This window comes from Chanos chanos, chromosome 1 (genome assembly GCF_902362185.1).
Source record: "Chanos chanos chromosome 1, fChaCha1.1, whole genome shotgun sequence".
NCBI classification, from domain to species: domain Eukaryota; kingdom Metazoa; phylum Chordata; class Actinopteri; order Gonorynchiformes; family Chanidae; genus Chanos; species Chanos chanos.
Genome location: NC_044495.1, coordinates 6357566 through 6378721, shown reverse-complemented (window position 1 = coordinate 6378721; position 21156 = coordinate 6357566). Strand labels below are relative to the sequence as shown.

The following is a 21156-nucleotide window of genomic DNA, read 5'->3' as shown; positions in this document are numbered from 1 at the left end:
TTTGACCAAAGTTTATCTCTTTTTTTTCAGGGAACTTCCAATAAGATAGTCACTGTTTATCTCTAAGAAATATCTTCAGTTCAGTTCATTTTACCATGAGCACATCTTGTTTCACTAAACTTTGTTTTATTGTTCTTATGATAAGCCATGCTATAGTTGAAATAGAACATATGTGATGAGCAGCTATGGGAAACGTCTGTGTGTAGAAGCATCTACCTTAGTGACACCTAAATAATAAACTACTAAATGAACATCCAGTACATCAAAGTCATAATTAATAAAAACGAAACATCAAACTGACTCACAACTTTCAGTCTGAGTGAAAGGAGTTGTTTAAACACTAACCAGCGATCCTCTTCATCCAGGAGGCCTCGTCAATGCCCAGGTTACTGTTGAGGATCTTGAGAATGTTGCCAAGGATGACGCTGAGGTGCTCCGAGGTGACAGTGGTGCAGCAGACCGGAGCGCTGCTTCCTGATTGGTTCTCAGGACCTCTCTCCCACCAATAGGACAGGTAATTACAGAGCATGGGTAAAACGACCTCGATAACATGGGGCATCTCCGTGTAGCGTGCGCCCGACTCGGACATGTCGTTAATGTCCTTCATGAGACCGTCCAGATGCGGAATCTCAGGACACATCTCGTCCACCGTGTCAGGCATGCCCAGGACTAAAGACACAAAGTGGGAACAGTTTAAATACACACACTTACATGCACATTTACAAACCAACACATACACACACACAGACACACCTAAACATACACACATTTATAGACGTACACCCATTCACAAACACACTCCCACACACACACACGCACCCACACACAATGTGTCTGGTATGCTTGGGCCTCAACTGAGACCATGGTGAGCATTTAAACAGGCTCTGCACTCACAGACATACACACCACACTGTAAATCGGCACAATGATATAAACAACCACATGAAAGCGATCAATGGGTCGAGCAGGCTTGTCGTGACCGGTATTGATCCGATACTAATGAAGACCTAAGCAGCGCTGATTAACAGATCAGAACACATTACTGCTGCAGTAAACGATACGCACTGACTCTCTCCCGGGCTGTCTTGGTGTTAAACACAGAACATGGGTTGTGTGAGTTCAGGTGTGGCTCCAGGAACGCGACAGGCATCGCTCCAGCCAGGGTGGCCAAACATTCACCCAGAGCAGGCAGCTGCCTGCAGCGGAGAGAGAGAGAGAGAGAGAGAGAGAGAGAGAGAGAGACAGATTACAGCTCATACATTATTCATACAGAATGCTGTGAGTTTATTTTGTACTTTATTATCTCTCTCATGCTGAAATGCCTGACTTTGGTAGAACACTTACGCGATTCTGCTGACACCATGTCGTGAAGCACAGTCAGTTTAGCCTGAATACAGGTTGTGTTCATGCATGGTTGTGCACTTAAACACACAATTTGACTCAAAGCCTGAACTAAGCATATATTTAAAAAAAAAACTAAGTATATATGAACTTTTGTTATGTTATTATTATCATTTTTTTTTTAATCACATCTCCCCGATTTGCTTACCTTTCGACGTAGATGTTTTTTCCTGTTCCTAATGAATAGAGGCTGGTCAGGATGCGATAACAGGACACCTGGACATCATCCACTGAAAAAAAAAAAGAGAAAAGAAAAGAAAAAAAAAAAGCGAGAGATGGAGGTACAGTCAGTCCCTTACTGATCACTCAGATAAGCCCTTAAAAGGCCGTCAGCTCACGGGACAAGACAGGACTAAATTATTTCTGACAGTCACAGGAACTGTTCAATCAGAACTTAATAAAAGCATTTAAATAAAACAAACACTCAGTATATTGTGCAGTGGAGGACTACTGTAACTCTAAGTTAACATCTGAACAGTGTAGTGCGGAACCAAGCAAAAAGTGACACAGGTCAGCCACATCTCTCTTTTTGACTTCTATGGAAGCTACAGTGATAAATTTATGTATGTTTACCTATCCATATCCACATTACCCACCCTCAACTGAAAATAACACGAAGTTTTGACTCAGGAAACTGTCATCGTTACGATTCACCTGCTGATATTACCTAGCTCTAAGACAGAGGAAACATGGGTTTTACTATGGGAATTTGAGTTCTCTTAGTAAGTTCTCTTAGTTGCTGAGTACTTACAGAGTAGATCCACTCCAAACTGATGTTCAGTGATGTGTTCAAACAGCGCAGTGAGTATGGGTAGCAGGGCCACTGTGGTGTAATTAATGTTCTGGGACACGCCCTTCATCTGACTGCGAGAGTGGGTGAACTTTCCCAGCTTCAGGTTTTCCAGAGTCTTCTCCAGGTCCTCGGCCGCGTTCTCGAAGAAGGTCCGCAAGCCCGCCCTTACCAGCTCAGAACCCGATTTCATCACAGTCCTACAAGTGAACACAGAAAAAAGAGAGAGAGAGAGAGAGAGGGAGAGAGAGAGAGAGAGAGAGTGAGAGAGAGACAGAAGACAGAAAAAGAGGACAGAGAGAAGACTTCAAACAGTTTCTCTCCTACAAAAAGGTCACCAATGACAGACATCGCTGCTGACCATCCAGAACGACCCCTAAATTATTCATATGTTCTCATAAAAGAAGAAAGGAAACAACAGAGGGATTTCAAAAGAGTTTCCAACAGTTCAGGGTTGCCTGTTTGCTCTCTTCCGTTCAAGGAAATGTCTTCAAAAAAAAAAAAAAGGTGTATGAAAGCTGAATATAAAATATTCCTTCTCGACTGAGTTCAAACTAAAATACACTTTTAAGAGATGCTTAAATAGAAAAGCGTTCATGAGACACCCCACAAGACTAAAACTTAAGTTCAAAGTGTCTCACAGGTGAAGTCTGGAAAGAGGAGAACAGTTCAAGTTGAGAATGGCTACCATGGAAACAGCACAAAAAAGCCCACAAGAAAACAAAACAAAACAAAACAAAACAAAAAAACCCAAAGGACAGCACATCGTAGACTTGAATAGACCACACAGTCTCATCAAGCAAGGGGACCCTGGAACGTTTTCCAAACAACACATTAATGATAGAAGAACTTCATTCAAGGGCTTTGTAAATATTTCATAGGAGGAAATGAAGCCAAAGGGCTGGCGGTAATCGAAAACAAGCTCGCTGTTTGATTCACAAAGACCCCCTCAGATAATGCAGCTCTCGCCAAAATATTGTGCAACTCATGTTTTCTTTCTAGTCAAAAAAGTGTAAAGACAAATCAAAGCAGATCAAATGAAAATCTCAGAACCCTCTTGAACCGAGTTAACAACAGAGGAACATCATTCAAAAGCTATAGTCCGTTTGTCTCCTGCTTCCCCTCTGAAAGTTCCAGCTGTACTGGATCGATTGAGAGGTCTGGGCGGAAGGAGCGGTTGCCGGGCAGCGTCCCACAGTGATTAGGGGAGAAGGGCCCTGGCGTACAGCCATGTCAGGAATCTTAATCAACACATCGGTGGTGCATGCTTTATTTTCTGTTCATAACGAGAATCAAACCAACCAAATCTACGTCCTGATTGCTCAACCTGTTCGCTCATCTTCCAGCTACTGCCGTGTGTCATATTTTTCCTCAGTTGTGAGAAATGTAGTAAAACCCTTCAGAAATGAATACTCCTTTCAGCAAGAGCCACATTTGTATACAGTGAAAAGCAATGTTTTCCCATCTGTGATGACAACGTAGTCATTTTAACTCTTTATTTTACGGTTTTAACCACTCGAAGCCAAACAACTTATTTCACAGTGACCACCACCAGAAAAGGGACAGGTGTGTAAAAAGCTGTGCGCATCCTGATGTGGCTGATACACACCTGGTGTCGAGTGTGTGTGCCAGAATGTGGAGACAGCTGACCATGGTGGCAGAGTCGCTCCCTAAAACAGAGGAGAGAGAGAGAGAGAAGAGAACGCGGTGAGTGACCGGGCGGCTCAGCAACACAGCAACTACACGGCAGCGTGAACACAAGAACAAGAACACGGCAGCAAGAACACAGCAACAAGAACGCGGCAGCAAGAACAGAGGACTACAGAGGAGAACAGAACAGGACAGAGGAGCACAGAGAACAACAGTGGAGAACAGTGGAGGACAGAGGAGAACAGAGGAGGACAGAGGAGAATAGAGCAGAACAGGGGAGAACAGGGGAGGACAGAGAAGAAGAGAGGAGAACACAGGAACAGAGGAGGACAGAGGAGAACAGAGGAGGACAGAGGAGAACACAGGAACAGAGGAGGACAGAGGAGAACAGAGGAGGACAGAGCTCTTACCAAACAGAGAGATCCTGTGTCTGACTAGAGCAGCCAGTTTACAGAACAGGCTGGGAGGAAGAAGGGAAGAGGAGGAGGAGAAGAAAAAGAGAGGTGAGAGGGCAGAGCAAAGATACAGCAGAAACAAAACAAACAGGAGTGCGAGAAAAACAAGAGAAAGACTGAGATATAACGCTTAGCTGGTAGCAGTGATGCAGTAGTCCAAAGCGTATTTTACAACAAATAACATATGATGAATAATATTTTTTTCCTTATATAAATATATAGATACACACACATAAGCAAATTTCAGTAATTTATCTTATTTGAATATGCACAACAGAACTTCCCCTGAAAATAACATTATCTACGCAGACTTTATCATCACACTGGAGTGTGACTGAAGTGACAAGACACCATGGTATGTCCTGTGCATGTTTATGACATCATTACGACATGTTATGTTTATGACATCATTACGACATGTTATGTTTATGACATCATTACATGTTATGTTTATGACATCATTGCGACATGTTATGTTTATTACATCATTACGACATGCTATGTTTATTACATCATTACGACATGTTATGTTTATAACATCATTACGACATGCTATGTTTATTACATCATTACGACGGGTCATGTTTATTACATCATTAAGGCAGGTCATGTTTATGACATCATTATGACAGGCTAAGTTTATCAATGAGGTGACAGCGTACCTGGTGACCATCTCTTTCTCTTTGTTGGAAGCGTAGCCACTGCTGCTCAGGTTCTTGGTGGGAGATGACAGGAAGTAGAGGGAGTGGTTTTTAAAGTACTGGTCTATGAGTGGGAGGAGCACCTACAGGAAATACAAAAAAAAACCCCAAAAAACTTATGGTCACATGATGAGATTATGGCTCATCACTGGCTAATGGAACTCTGGGTAAAATGAACTTGAATATTGGCGTCTGGCTTAGATATGGGCGAATGTGATTCATACCTTAGCGAAAAATTTGATTTCTTGTTCATGCGGTGATTTGTCCATCTTTCCACTCGTTGCCATGGCCTCTAATTAAGAAATTGAGGGACAAACGTCATCGGTTAGGTCTGAAAAAGTTTCATTTGAAGCGTGATATGAAAAATACACTAGGTCTAAAGCTGGTAGCTGTGTTTCAGTGGGCTAAGTGATCTTTGCTGTATTTCTGACTGGTGAACCTCTGTGTACACTACATAAAACAATTAGGGCTCCTTCACGTACCCAGATGGGCAATGAATTCCTGTGCTGAGTCCACATATTTCAGGAGCTTCTTCAGGAATTTATAGGCGAATCTCTTCTCCATGGACGAGGCATCCTGCTCCACATCCCTCATTCCCCTACAGAGGCACAAAAGCACCGATATGATAAACTACTCCAATATATACAGACAAACACACAGATGTTCTCTCTCTCTCTCATGCGCACACACACACACACACAAACGCGCGCGCGCACGCATACACACACTTAAACGCGCACATGCACGCATACATACGCACATGCACACACACAACCACAGAACCACACACACACACACGCACGCTCAGACCTGGTAATGGTATAGCCGTTAATCTGGAGGAAGCGGAAGAGGTCCTGGGCTTTCTCTCTGTCTCTGGCCTTCTCTTTAGCAGTCAGGGTATCATAGGGAACCAGCAGAGGGTGAGTCCCACCACCTAAAACGACAAATATACTTTACCACTCCTCTAAATAATCACGGGATTTAACAGGATAGATATTTACAAATAAAAATATATTTAACATCCATGAATGAAGAATCCAGCACTGTGCATTCAATACAGAAAGCTCACTCCGAAACAAACACTAAAACTGTCATTTTTAAATGTTTAGAGCTATCAAAAGCTCCACCTTGATTAGTAATAACAGTTCAGAAACACGGCCTCTTCATGAAGAGGTTCATTGTTACGCAATTTAAGACTAATGCCGTGAAATACAGCAGACCTCCACACACAGAGCTTTCTCAGTATGTGAATGAAAGCGCTTACAAATGTTTCGTTCTTAGTTTCACTGCAGTAGTCAATGAGAACCAGAGAGGCCTGTCTGGGAACGAAAGGCTTGTTTATTAATTTTGGGTGCATGTGTGGGTATGTGTTAAAGAGATGGTATCACCTCTGGATCCAAGTTCATTCTTCTTTTTCTTAGCCCAAATGTTGTGATAGTTTTCAGCCATCACCTCCACCATAGCCTTGATTAAACACAACAACAAGAACAACAAAACAACAACAACAAAACATGTTTGTTTATACTTACCAACACGCTAATGAAAAACTGTTGATTGCTGCTAGAATACGGGGATGGAGATTTAACAACTAATCAATACAATAAAAGGCTAAGCTCCAGAAGCCCTGTGATATAACAGCCAGTGTGTCGGAGTGGTTTTAACTCTTACCTGCAGTTCTCTGGAGAGAAGCACGTTACTCATATCCAGTGGGCTTGGGCTGTATCCATTCCCCTGTCAAATGTCAAAACACACAAACAAAAATCAGCGCAGGAACGGAGAAACAAACAAAACCACCCCCCCCCTCCCTCCACAAGGCATTTTCTACGAGTCCTGGGACACCATCACAGCAGTCATAAAGAAGTCCTACAAGCTGTATGATTTCTTATTCATAAGCATGCAACCAAAGCAAAAGAAAAAGAAAAAGAAAATAAACAAACAAAAAAAAACCCCTTAACACACATTGTTTGTGGTGTAAGCAACTAGAAATTTTTCTTGTATTGTGAATGCACTACAGTGTCTCACAAGGGAACGCTATAGTCAATGTACAGGTACACAGGCGCATAGACTGAATGTTCAGGCACACAGACTGAATGTTCAGGCACACAGGGTACACGGACTGAATGTTGAGGCACACAGGCATACAGACTGAATGTTCAGGCACACAGACTGAATGTTCAGGCACACAGGGTACACAGACTGAATGTTGAGGCACACAGGGTACACAGACTGAATGTTGAGGCACACAGGCATACAGACTGAATGTTGAGGCACACAGGGTACACAGACTGAATGTTGAGGCACACAGGCATACAGGCTGAATTGTAAGGAGTCTGGTAGGCATTGTGAGATGTGTATTAAAAAGCGGACCTGAGAAACCTGGGAGATTTTACGCAGTTTCTCCGTATCACGCTGTTGAAACGTGACTTCGCCCTCTTTCGTCCTGTCGATGTTCCAGGCCATAGCCAACATGGTTTTCAGCGACTCCCTCACAGGCCAACGGTAAATCTCCTTTTCCTAAACACACAAGCGCACACACACACACACAAGCGCACACACACACACACACAAATGTCAGCAAACGGGCCTTTTTCGTCATTTTCAAAACTTGGGCAGATAAAAAATATGTTAAAGAAACTGAATGCAGAGGTCAAGAACCCAAACGAAATGGAACAGAAACTGGTTACATTCCTTTCGAAAAAAAAAAAGTTGTATCCATGGCAACTGGGCTATTCTTCAGTACCTTTTCGGTAAGGGACTTGTATGACCTCAGCATAGGGTGAGTCTTTGATTTCTCATCAATACAGTCTCCGTATTTCCAACCTAGAATGACCTACAGGGCAGTTAAAAGGGAAGAAGCCAACAATAACTTCAGTGAATAGCCAAAGCTTCCAACAAACCCTGGAGTTCAACTCAGGTCTGATACACACAAACACACCCACACATACACACCCACACCCACACACCAGCATACTGCAAAATTTTACATACAGCATTCTTCAGTGTGACATGGATGTTCCTTCCATCAGTTACATACTGGTGTTTTAATGAAAATTGATTTTAGGGGAGAGAGAGATTATTTGTGATGGTGGTTAAGTTTCAGAGATGAGGCAAAGAATAAGCTACAGTTATGTTATTCTTTCTTTCTTCCTTCTTTTATTTCTTTTTTTTTTAATTGCACCTGCTCTCCAAAAAACGTCCATAAAACACCGCCAAAAAGCACACTCAACAACACATCACCGGCGGCTTCACCAGAGTTTTTATGACGTTCACATAATCTTTTACGGCCTGACCGCATACCCGCAGAGCGGCTGACAGTTATCTGCAGTAATACGGCATCGTAGGGGTTCGTCTGCTGTCACCGGAGGAAGAAGAAAAGACCTGTGCCTGTAATAAGGGATAATTTCGCTGTTTATGAAGCGCTGCGGAGCTGTTGGGAGATCTATACTGTGGGCGTACCTTCTCTGCAGACCATTTGTCATGGCTGTGCTCTGCGTATTTGTTGGCGATGTGTTCCAGCTTCTCTGGCAGGGCGATGCTGAGGGGGAAAAAAAAAAAAAAAAAAAAAAAAGAAAAAGACAATAAGGATTTTTTTGGCCGGAAAGGCACAACATGAAACTCGCGGTATCAGCGAAGGAGTCTTAAATGATGACGTTTGAAAATAATGAAAGAGTGTTTGGAAATACACTCTTCTCTGGTATTTGAAAGCAGACACCTCACTGTGCTTTAAAAAAATATGCTTGTGCGCATCAAGATACAGTTATAATATACCAGAAAGGTTCAATACAAATCTGTCTGTTGACTCTCTCTCTCTCCTTACTTGGCAGTGCAGATGGGTTTGGGGTCAAAGTTTCCCTGGGCGTCCACAGAGACGGGTTTCTCCAGGGGGGTGCTGAAGGAGGCGTCGACGTAGTCGGGAGGAAGAGCTCCGGCTATGGCGCTAAGGCACGGCATGGCCATCTTAAACAGCTCCTGCTCGTATTTCTGCCGCGGGGAACAGACACAGAGAGACGGCCCTCTGAAGCCAGCCGGAGTTTGACACAGACTTAATCCATCGGAGGGGGGGGGGGGGCCGTGCTCTGAGTACAGCGGCGTTAAATGAACTCTGAGGAGTTACGGTCTCGTCAGAGTGCCAGCAGACCGAGTGAATTTAATGCTGATAAACGCGCTGTGATTTGCTGCGTAAAATATCAATACCATCTTTCAACGTCTCTCCAGTGAAGCGCTATCCGCTTTCTTTTGTTTTGTTTGCTTCTGTGATCAGACGTTCAGTATTTTTTGCCATATGTATACCCTTTCTGAAGTGCTGATAATCTGAGAAAACAGAAACAGAATCTAGCCAAGCTATTAATAAGATGTTAATAAGCTGTTAGTAAGCTATTAATAAGCTATTTGCCCATTTCGAGAGAATGTTGAGATTTTTTTTTCTTTTTTTCAGACATATGTGGATATGTGGGGACATATTCACTTGATCATCTCATATTTAAAACTTGAAATTCAATATTCAATTCAATTCAATTCCTTTCAAGAAGTGCATTTTACTATAGGTATGGTCAAAAAGGAAGCTATATGGAATGTCAGACCCGTCTCCAACTACTAACACATTTATGTTGTACACAGATGGGGTGGAAAAAAGAGAAGATTCTGGAGGTTGGAAAGATATGACAACGTACCTTTTGGGAGAGGGAATCAAAGATGCCCCAGAAGATCTTTTTGGTGAGGAGCAGCTCCTCCTCTGAGGCCATCCCATGACTACCCCAGCCTGAGGGGAGGCAGTAGTATTTCCAACTCTGCTCATAGTGATTGGTCAATAACTGCAGAGAGAAAAGTGGAGCAACGGTGCATTCAACACACAGACACACATACACACACACAGACACACACACACACACACACACACACACACACACACACACAGACAGACACACACACACACAGACACATACACACACACAGACATAGACACACACACACACACACACACACACATACAGACACACACACACCATACATCAAGGATGTGTTTCACAAAGTGTGAGGTCTCTGCATCAGAATTTTGGTGTGTTCTAGAACATTTTATATTCCATTTCAGACTGTGGTGAATAGAACATCTCCGCGCACGCCTCAGTCTGTAACAGCCGAATCTGTGAGCTGTCCGATTCAACAGCAACGTGATAATCATTTTAAATTTTCACACTAATGTTTTACCCTAAAGAAAGGTGAACAGAGTGAGGGGGGGGGGGGGACTAGCCCTGAAAAAAGAGACACTGTACAATTACACTGGATCATTTTCCATTTTGTCTGCTCAGACCATTCAAGAGAATCATTAGAATGATCAAAGGGCACAAAAAGTCAGTGTATTCTTTGCTTTGCTTTTTTTTTTCTGTTTCAGCATTTTTTTGAGTCATACTGTATAATTAGTCATCCCTGCTGGACAGGGTACAGCAACACAGAGTCCACACAGTATTACAAAATTAATTACATTCTATCACACTTCTCTTTATCCTTGACAGTGCTGCCAAATTCTGCTTAAGGCAGAAAACAATATCATTAATGGCCTGCCAGGCAGGAAACAAATTGCTTTTGCTCTGATAAACAGCGTGCACAGCAGCCATTAGGAATTAAGAGCTAGTACAAATATCCTCAGTTCGCAGAGCTCTGGAGCATTGGTGTGTGTGTGGGGGGGGGGGGGGGGCGAGCGGCTGAGATCGTTCAGTTGCGCTGGCCCTTTAAAGAGTAGGAAAAGTGGGCGGGCCAACAGAAATAAGAGGGAGGGGCTTTTGCTGAAATTTGGATAAATGGAAGAAGGAACCATGTGACAGTACGACTGAAAGCTAGAGCTGCCACATGCAATGAGGTAGGTGGAGAGATGGCCGATTAGACTGACATTAGGAGGGGTCTGGTCGAGATTAACAGCATACCTGTAAACACTCCCGTTTTTCCCCGGTTTCTCCCGTATCTCAAGGCCATCTCCCAGCGCCCTCCCGTTTTGTTGTTTCTCCCGGAAAACTCCCGTAATTTGCGTGGCCCTCAAATTTTATTATGAATAATCATCATGAGGTAATAAGATCTGACTGATGCACTTATTTTAAGTCACTTTGGCTAAAAGCGTCTGCCAAATACCAAATTGTAATCATACACGGATCCATAAGTTTTGTATGTTTGTCTGATGTTACCCAAGTTGCCAGATCGTCCATGAAACACAATCCAAACCACACAATCCACACGCTGTATACAATTTCATCCCATTTGTCGCCGCAACCTGGCAACCCACAACTGGAGTCAAGGGGTGTGTGCGCAGCTGCTCTCTGCGCAGGCAGGCAGAACAGCTGAATGCTGACAGAATTAGTTAGCTAACTTAGCTGTTGTCAAAATGTCAAGGCCGGACGATGTTCCACCTAAAAAACCCAAATACACCTACAAATTTAAGCAAAGTTGGACGGACAAGTTTCCATTTTTATCTGCCGCCACCAGGATAGTGGCCATGCCTTTTGCAAAGCCTGTAGGGTTGATTTTAATATAGGGCACAGCGGGAAAAATGACATGAGCCAACATATCAGCTCCCCACTGAACAAGCATAACCGTTGAGGCACAGAAGGGTACACCGACAATATCGACCTTCATCACCAAGGGCCAGACAAAGTCAGAGAACATCTTAACGGCGAAACCCAAGATGGCTATGCTGACCGCAAAAAAGAGGAACATTCAGTTTTCATTTTGTGCCGACTACAGTGCAGCGGGCATGTTCCCTGATTCCGCGACAGCCGGAAAATACTCTTTGGGAAGGACAAAAACAACTCCAACCCGCAAACCCGTCCACCTCTAGTTAGCATTGCGTTTTATAGTAAAGGGGTTACTGTACTGTAGTTGTTCTGTTCTCAAGAGTAAGGAAATCGAGGAGGAATGAGATGCATCCTTAGGACATTCTTCGTGCAAGTGCAAAGACAGGGAAGGTTAGCGCTTATCAGGAATATTTTAACAGGAGATAAGTGAGGGACGGAGCCGGGGGGGGGGGGGGGGGGGGGGGGTAATGAGGCCGCCAGTAATGAGCACACGGATCCACCGAAAAAAGTGCTCTACATATATCAGAGAGTTGGTCTGGTTATAGGAGCTTTGGAAGAGCTTACCTTCAGGGGCATTTTGCAGTACTCAGACAGCAAGGGCACGTCAAAGACGAGACGTCGGAGGAGCTGCTGCAGCATGGAGGGACGCAAATGCCTGCAACAAACCACATCGCCGCCAGAAAACCAAGAAAAAGACAAATACAGAAAGAAAAAAAAAACCAAAACACTGATTAGAAATCTCATTAACCGATAACATCGTAATAACAGGCGAGAAGAAGAAGCTGGTCGTTCAGAAGCCAAAGCGCCCGTGAGGGGGGTCAGACGCCGTCCTTACTTGCAGATCGCTAACAGGCACTCCTCGATGGCGTCTCTCTGGGCTTTGGTGAGGGCTCTGCCCTTGGACAGGCGGTAGATGGTGTGGAGGGTGGAGTCGATCAGGGTGGCGTGGTGTTCCGTGCCGGCGAAATGAGAGGCGCAGCGGGTTAGCAAGGGCAACATGGCCGAGCCGATATACCTGTTCATCGCCAGAGCCGTTTCAGTGGTCCTCAACGCGTCCTAACGCGAAACACACACACCGGAGACGAGAATTAACACCGAGACAGGTAAGAACACACAGCCTTTATCTGATCATTCCATTTAATACATTTTCATTCAGTGTGATGGACCTAACGTTCTATTGGATTCCTCCTTTACGCACCCTAGCGATCCCTTCCATTAGCGAAAAATGCTACAACAAGACTTGATAAGGTATCTTTGATATAGTATTTTCCCCAGCCTGGATTCTGGAGGTAGTAAACATTTTCGGTCTCTCCCTGTTCTAGCACATCTGACTTCAGCGAATCAACAGCTCGATGTTTACCCGATGAAATGAGTCAGGACTGTCAGAGCAAAAGGAAATCTAAAATGTGCTGTGCTTTGGTGCTCCAGATGCAAGAGCAGGAGCTTTGGTTGAGAATTAGTTTTAGTTGAGAGTCTTTATTCAAATAATCTCTTTATCCTCAAGTAGATTTAATCTGGAAAATTGGGCCTTCGTGCCACACATTGAGACAGAGAGACACTGGTTCATATGAAGATCAAGATAACAGTCAGTCAAAATGTAATGTTACGACAAATTTGCGATAATGCACTGACGTCGCTACTGATATCGTGTACAAAACAGAAGATTGGGTTCCTCTGCATGGCATTTATACGAGTGGGTCAGCTTACAGATCTGATAATGTGAGAGAGAGAGAGAGAGAAGGTGGACATAAATCAGACAGATCTCAGGACTTAGTGGTCATTCCATTCAAGGCTTTTCTCGATCTAAAACGTTTATCTGCTAATTTGGTAAGGGAGAGCGAATGGATCCGCTGAACTGAACGTTAATGTTTTGAGCTCGTGCACGGTCGCCAGGAGAATTCTAAAGTCACGTTTATCTTTAGAGAGAAGCTGCTGGCGGGGTTAGGGCTTCGCAGAAGATCACACGGGCGACAAATTCAAAAGGAAGCCCTGACTCAATAACTCTTTGCTAACAGACAGATATACCCGTACATTCACACCTACACACATACACACGCCACACACACACACACACACACACACACACACACACACACACACACACACAGAGTCCTGAAGCGGCGTCTTCCAAAGCTGTGACAGCCAAGACTTTTCTCCCAGTCATCTGAGCTGGCGTTTCGCGTGAATCAATCAGAGCCCTTCTTTTTTTTCTTTTTTTTTTCGTCTAACTGCCAGATTAAGTCTGACTATATGATACTTAGCTCTTCTCAACATGGATCAAAGTTCTACTCGCCTGCCTGCCTGCAAAAAAAAAAAAAAGAAGGGGGAAAAAAATGGCAGCTGCTGGATTTAGGACTATATTTAGCGGATGCCACATTAGCACTTGCAGTGTTAGGTGATGGAGGGTGGTGTGACGGAGGTCCAAAACAAGCAGAGAGTGGGTTACTCCACCACCCCTACGCCTCAATCAAACGCAAAGGGAATCCCCATCGTCAGGCCTTATCCACAAATACAACACACAGCTCCCTCACACGGGAGTGAGCCGCTGACAAGCTGAACATGAACTGAGCCCAATCCGGCCTAGAGCAGATAGAGTTCAATTAAAGAAAAAAAAAAAAGGTTTAAATGATACGAAGTTTGCCAGTGTAATACTTATAACTGTGCTGTCCACACCTCAGAGTACTGAGTGGTTATAACAAAAGTTATACATTCATATAACTTATTCAAAGTTTGTATTATTGTACCTAAGGGTCCATCAACTGTTCTTTGCCTGGGCCATTAAACACACTTTCCTCTAGTCAATCTCTTTTTCTCTACGGGGATGAGTTGAGACAGACATGCCATATTGGAGTACCATTGGAGCAACCTAGTGACAAATGCCTTGTTAAAGGCCAAAGCAGCAAGTAATCCAGGATTAACTGCACAATATACTTGAGCGTCTGCACAGACTTTTCACCCTCATCTCTCCAGGTCCTGGTGTGGAGCCCTAACCCAATTCAGCTACTCCCATCCAAACAGCTCCAAAGCAAGAGCGTAAGGTATGGCGTCCATAACTCCACGTTCACCATCAGAATGGAAAAGTGAGAGTTTTACCGTGTCCAGGGCGGCGGAGGCGCGCAGGTCGGGCAAGAAGCCGACTTCCAGCAGATGCAGGAGGAAGCTTTGGTCCTCGACGCCGTACACACGGTCCAGAAAAAGCACCATGGGAGCCTTGTGGTCCGGACAGAAACTAGCTGACATGTCAGGTTCTGTCACGGTACCATCTGAGCAGAGAAGAAAAAGAGAGAGAGAGAGAGCGAGGGAGCGAGTGAGAGAGAGAGAGAGAGCAAGAGAGAGAGAGAGAAAGAGAGAGAGACAGAGAGAGAGAGAGAGACAGAGAGAAGGGCAGAAGGAAATCGATGTCATGCTCATGTTTAATATCTATTAGGTGGGCAAAATGCACTCACGACTCGACTGTGTGATGTCTTAGTTACAGAAGGTTTTGCTTTTAGAACACACATTCTCTCTCATACTCTCTCTCTCTCATTTAGCAGGATGTGTGTGTTCATTAGGAGTGAGGCAGCTCAGAGCTCTTAGGGAAACACGGCTGAGCTGTTTTCTTCTTGGCCGCGTGTCAGCTCTCATTGTGCGGCAACGCTCGTCTTGTTTCGTGCAGAATAATGAAGAGAGCCAAAAAAAAAAAAAAAACCCACGTGCAGGAATTTTACTGGGATAAAGCCAGAATGGTTGGAGACGTCGACTTTGCAGGGCTACAGTCAAAGGGAATTGGAGAAAAATCCACTGATGAAAGCCAAATGAATATTCGCCCGGGCTGGCAGATCGATAAGTGACAAAAACGCAACAAACTACTGGCTGCAATACTGGAAAATCACTACGTCAACGAGCGTTGATAATATTCTGCAGATTGTGCATAGATTTCAATTTGTTCGAAAGCTCTGATCTGACATTCAGACCAAAAATGGCCGGCGTTAAACAGACAGTAAAATCTTGTAAAGTGGTCGGTCTCACTGCAGGTGTTTATGACCTATCATTAACTCAAAGGTCAAAAAAAAAAGATTGCCAGTGGCACCAACACAGAGAGACAGAGAGATAGAGAGAGAGACAGTGACAGAGAGAGAGACAGCGACAGAGACAGAGAGAGGACTTTACCTTTGTTTACAGCAGGCATTTTGAGCGGAATACTGATGATGCCAACCAGGTCTTCAGTGGGCACCAGTGATCGGAGGATGGCGCGGATTCTTAACGCCTCACCTTTGCCCTTGTTAATCAGCTGTAAGGTTACGGCAAAGTGTTTTAAGCAAGACGCCCATCTGCAACCCCATCTCCATCCACAGGTTTTCACGTGTACTTTTAATTAAGCGAACACACTGACAGCCACTGACTACAGATTACATACAAACAACCATCTCTCTTCATCATCGCCGTCTTGCAAACGATACATTCCGAAAATCAACAAGCAATTTAGAGATGTAGAGACAGATCTTTTTTTGACAAACTTCCAAGACAACAGTACATGGTAAGACAAATAAACAGTACAAGTTAAGATAAATTACAGACCAATGGTACTTTAAGCTCCAGGCTCAATAATCACACATTTTGCATTTTGAGATTACATACACATTCACACGCAAATTTGAACTAAATCCTAGGTTTAGCTTCACAAAACTGCGATTTCGATCAAGGTTACGTGAAAAGCTCACTTGAAAAAGGCCCAAGAAAAGAAAAACTCACGTGCATCTCGGGCGCACAGCGTCCCAGCAGGTCGATGAGGGCGGAGTAGAAGGACATGATGGCGTTGCCCATGTGAACCACCTCTTCCTCCTCCTCATCCTCTGTAGATCTACGACACGGGAAGGGGGGGGGTGGAGGAGGAGGGGGCAGTAAGGGAAGTTTGAGTGAAAAAGATTTAAAGCAGCATCAGCATGGTAAGATCTTAACGAAAAACGCAGCCTCCGGCAAACGCTGTCAACGACAGATTTTCAAATTAGAGCAGACTTGGTGTTCTTCCCTCCACATGGAAACAGGCCTCAAGGTAAAAGCACAGATAAGAGTGAGAGAGAGAGAGAGAGAGAGAGAGAGAGAGCGGGAGAGAGAGAGAGAGAGAGAGAGAGAGAGAGAGAGAGAGAGAGAGAGAGAGAGAGAGAAAGATGACATTTTTCGAATACTGTTCCTGATGTCTGTATATACCACGCTGGTATGTTTCGTGCCATCCTGTTATGTTTATGTTTTAAAACGCATCGCTGGGGGTTTAGAAGTAGAACGGAGAAAAGAGAAGGAGAGAAAATGTTTTGTTTTTTCTCTTTTGTGCACGTGTATTAGTAAACGCCTCTTACGCGTCTGAGCTAATGCCCTGTGCAGCACTGGGGAGGTCGAGCGCTGGGTTCTCCGAGATTTTGATGGCCTCCTTCACGGCAGCCAGGAGCCCATTCCCTCCCTCTCCGCGGAGGGCGGGGCCAAAACACTCCGGCCGACGAATCAGCAGCTTCACAACAACGCTCGAGTTCTCCTCAACACTCTCCCCTGAGAAAACCAAAACAGAAACAACAACAACAACAGAAAGGTTAGAATAAAAAAGTCACCTCGTTCTCTCTCCCTTTCTGTGTGTGTGTGTGTGTGAGTGTGTGTGAGTTTGAGAAAAAGAGAGAATGCTTTTGAGGTATGTGTATTTATAACGTATTTACTTCTTGAGTTGGCCTGGGATTGTTTGTGTGTTTACGTGTGCTGACGGCTGAGTGCAGGCGTACCGTTGACAAAGACAGCGAAACGTAGGAAGGACAGGTAACGCTCTCCCTCTATAGGGTTCCAGCCAATGTCAGGGTAGCCTTTGGCTAAGAGCATAGGACAGCTCTGTAGTCCACAGCCTGCAAGGTATGTCACAACCTGTCACACACACACACGCACACACACACACACACACACAGAGATACATTTCAAAGTAAATTCAGTGGCCAGGTATGTACTTTACACAGCCAATTTCAGCCATGTGAAAATATATACAAATACAGCATAGAAAATATAGCAATCTAAATTCACAGACACACACACAGATGCACGTATGCACACACGCACACACAAACACACACACACACATTCAGACACAAACCTTGTCTAGGTCAGGTTCCTCTAGAGCCAGGGCCAGGCCGTTATTGTCCATCACAGAGGAGGCAGCAACATCCAGAGGAGTGGAGCCCCGCATAGATGGAGAGGCTGTGGACACACGCACACACACAAACAAGCATGAACACACACATGCACGCACACACATGCATACACATAGACACACACACACACACACACACACACACACACACATACATAGAGCATCAGCCAATGTGATGTCATTTTATAATTAGTACCACCATTGCCACATAGACACATATTTGAGTAGTTAGGTTACTGCTGGCCAATATTATGTTTTATGTTTCTGTGTACTGCCAAAGACAGGTCAGAAGGGGGCAGTATTTCTACTCCCACTGTAACATGCAATAGACCAGCTGAGTAGTCCGGTGATCAGTGACAAACAACGGCAACTAAATGTTTGATGATAACAAAAGAACAAAGCCAAACTAACAAGCTAAAGATGCTTTATTCTCAAAGTGTACAAAAGCGCGTAAAAAAGTCAAATGTTTATTTGTTTGATATTACAGACTCCATAATGAATAAGCTGAGAAAGGCAGTTTTATCAAGAGCTCTAAAACCTCATGAATAATTGATCTGTACGCATTGACAATGGACTGAGGATTGACTCATGTTTTAATAATGCGTTAGAGCCATGGGTTATTGGTAAAACTGTAAATGAGAGCGCGATAGAGAAGCCTGATTGTACTGTAACCCGCACCGCCACGCTAACTCCAAAAATAAACCCCTCCCGGTACGCACCCAGCCCGACGCTGCTGTTCTCCAGCAGGTAGCTCAGGTGGTCAAACATCGCCTTCTGGTTCTGTCGGCTGATGCGACAGAAGTAGCACAGGAACCGACAGCAGCTGGCCACCATTTTGGGAAAAGCAATTTCCTGTGAGGGGGAATAATGCAGACAGCTTAAAATTCAAAGAGGTTACCACAGAAGATAATGCTTTTTACAGTAAGCTCAGTTTCTGTTCCATGTTTTCTTGACATCGATATGGCACAACGACTATAGTCATAAATCAAGAATTGATTGTGTATTGGTCTAATCTGAGAACCGCGGTAAGAAACGAAACCTTTCTATATCGGTGAGTGGAAATGCGCCTGCTCAGACAGATCAGTCAAAAAAAACAAACAAAAAAAAACAAACAAACGAAAAATCCAAGCAAACAAACAAAAAAAATGAGCGTTGTTAACCCCTGGCTTCTTTTCAGTCTAATTAACGTTCAGCTCCCACAGTGCTAGACCCCATAAATCAAACCCCGCTTCTAATTAAGCCTCAAAAGTCCAAACGCCCACTGTCCACGCTCTGGTCATCTGAAAACGATCCTCATACACAAATCACACAGAGACACAAACACACACTCACACACACACTCACACACACACATTGACATATCCACGTCCTGTTCTCACACCGCTCCAATCCTGAACAACCTCCTGTAGAAAGCTAATTACCCTCACTGGTTGCCAAATCAGCCTAAAGCTGCATAAAACAAAAGCAGTGAGCTCTTTACATATGACCTCATCAGACACACAGAAGAGGGAGTCTGACTCACAGCATGGTACGTAAGCTGTATACAGTAATGGAAATCCACCCACAACTGACAGGTCTTATTCTCCAGAACAACTGACAACTGGTGCTGTATTTGCCATTAAACAACGACCTGACTTGCACGTCAGTGATTTCTTTTTTAATGCTTTAACAAGGAGCTTCATTCCTATTTCAGAATACAAGAGAGAATCAATTGTCCAATGGAACATTAAAGGTTGATTGAAGCGTTGAATGAAATGAAATTAAAGGTGAATTGAATAATAATTTGTATGTGTAAAAGTGAGTGAGGAGCTGAGGTTTAATCTCACTTTTTCTCAACTTTTTCTCCTTTTGTTGCCTCAACAGCAATCATTTGAAACATCTAGGAATGTAACTATAATTCCTCATGTAATGGTTGTATATACACAGAGTCCCATAGCTATGCATACAGAGTCACAGCTGGGTCTGCAGAGTTACTGTTGGGTATACAGAGTCACAGCTGGGTCTGCAGAGTCACTGTTGGGTATACAGAGTCAAAGCTGGGTCTGCAGAGTCACTGTTGGGTATACGGAGTCACAGCTGGGTCTGCAGAGTTACTGTTGGGTATAAAGAGTCACAGCTGGGTCTGCAGAGTCACTGTTGGGTATACGGAGTCACAGCTGGGTCTGCAGAGTCACTGTTGGGTGTACGGAGTCACAGCTGGGTCTGCAGAGTCACTGTTGGGTGTACGGAGTCACAGCTGGGTCTGCAGAGTCACTGTTGGGTGTACAGAGTCACAGCTGGGTCTGCAGAGTCACTGTTGGGTGTACAGAGTCACAGCTGGGTCTGCAGAGTCACTGTTGGGTGTACAGAGTCACAGCTGGGTCTGCAGAGTCACTGCTGGGTATACAGAGTCATAGCTGGGCAGTGCATCATTTGCGGTAGGTTTGCAGGTGAGAGCTGAGCAGGTAAACTGTACCTGGGACTTTCCTCCACCGAGCACATTGACCATGACTTCCATGACCGTCTCATGCATGCCCAGAACACGCATCAGATTCGGGTGCTGGTAGAACACTTTGTTGTTCATGATGTCACTGAAAAAAACAAAAGAAAGAGAGACGGGGAGACAAGGACAGAGAGAGAGAGAGAGAGAGAGAGAGAGAAACAAATTCATCTGTATGAATGGAAATTGAAAAAATGACGAATGGTTTCTATGTTGCTGTCCAATTAACTTTGTCTGTGTTATCTATGAAATGCCGCGTGCTTCCTACAGCTGCCTGAGCAGAATGGCTTCTCTCAAGGCATGCCAATAAATCATGCAACACGACTGGATTACTCAAGTTAATCACCCAGGCTGAACTGCATGTGTGCATCTGTCTTGAGAATACTTGTATTTGTGTGTACGCGTGTAAGCAGGAGAACATGTGTGTTTGTGTGTGTGACCTTGTGTGGGTGTATAAGTATCCATATCTGTGGATGTAGGAGCATTCTATATGTTCATCTGCATGAAGGATGGAATATGCAGCATATTCACTTGCTCGTGTGTGTGTGTGTGTGTGTGTGTGTGTGTGTGTGTGTGCGCGTGTGTGTGTGACTCGCACCCGAGTCCGTCGATCATGAGCTGCTCCTCCTCCTTGCCCATTCGTACGCTGAGCAGAGAGCGGATCTGGCCCAGTGAGGCCAGTAGGTTGATGGTGTCCTGTATGGAGGCAGCGCTGATGGTGTAAGTCTTCCTCATGGCTCTGAGCAGTTCTCCGATGCTGTCGTACTGTCTCCTCAGCAGGCTGAACATGACACGCACCAGCTCAGGGTCCTGAATGTGGCACTCCTGGGCCCAGCTCACCATTGTCTGAGAGATCAGCTCCTTCAGGTTGGCTTGGCACAAGAGCAGGGAACAGGCATATTAGTGTATAGTAACCATAGCAACCATGGAATCTGTCTCACTAATGATGATGATGGTGAT

At 44.4% G+C, this 21156-nt stretch overlaps 1 protein-coding gene across 1 annotated transcript in view; it reads right to left on the bottom strand.

Annotated features, from left to right (window-relative positions):
* LOC115815591 (ryanodine receptor 3) overlaps positions 1-21156 on the bottom strand; it is a 93248-nt gene that overhangs the window by 26221 nt on the left and 45871 nt on the right. Inside the window, exons 38-65 of the mRNA XM_030778559.1 lie at positions 20795-21068; positions 20173-20287; positions 18437-18569; positions 17661-17764; positions 17302-17437; positions 16891-17077; positions 16289-16397; positions 15707-15827; positions 14651-14820; positions 12393-12613; positions 12122-12212; positions 9668-9808; positions 8815-8978; positions 8454-8532; positions 7738-7827; positions 7365-7511; positions 6666-6728; positions 6386-6461; positions 5808-5931; positions 5480-5595; positions 5222-5289; positions 4959-5080; positions 4252-4301; positions 3801-3861; positions 2153-2391; positions 1550-1631; positions 1066-1196; positions 346-669 (exon numbers count right to left, since the gene is read on the bottom strand). Coding sequence (XP_030634419.1) covers positions 346-669; positions 1066-1196; positions 1550-1631; positions 2153-2391; positions 3801-3861; positions 4252-4301; positions 4959-5080; positions 5222-5289; positions 5480-5595; positions 5808-5931; positions 6386-6461; positions 6666-6728; positions 7365-7511; positions 7738-7827; positions 8454-8532; positions 8815-8978; positions 9668-9808; positions 12122-12212; positions 12393-12613; positions 14651-14820; positions 15707-15827; positions 16289-16397; positions 16891-17077; positions 17302-17437; positions 17661-17764; positions 18437-18569; positions 20173-20287; positions 20795-21068 — 3738 coding nt within the window. The remainder of the gene's footprint in view (positions 1-345; positions 670-1065; positions 1197-1549; positions 1632-2152; positions 2392-3800; positions 3862-4251; positions 4302-4958; positions 5081-5221; positions 5290-5479; positions 5596-5807; positions 5932-6385; positions 6462-6665; positions 6729-7364; positions 7512-7737; positions 7828-8453; positions 8533-8814; positions 8979-9667; positions 9809-12121; positions 12213-12392; positions 12614-14650; positions 14821-15706; positions 15828-16288; positions 16398-16890; positions 17078-17301; positions 17438-17660; positions 17765-18436; positions 18570-20172; positions 20288-20794; positions 21069-21156) is intronic.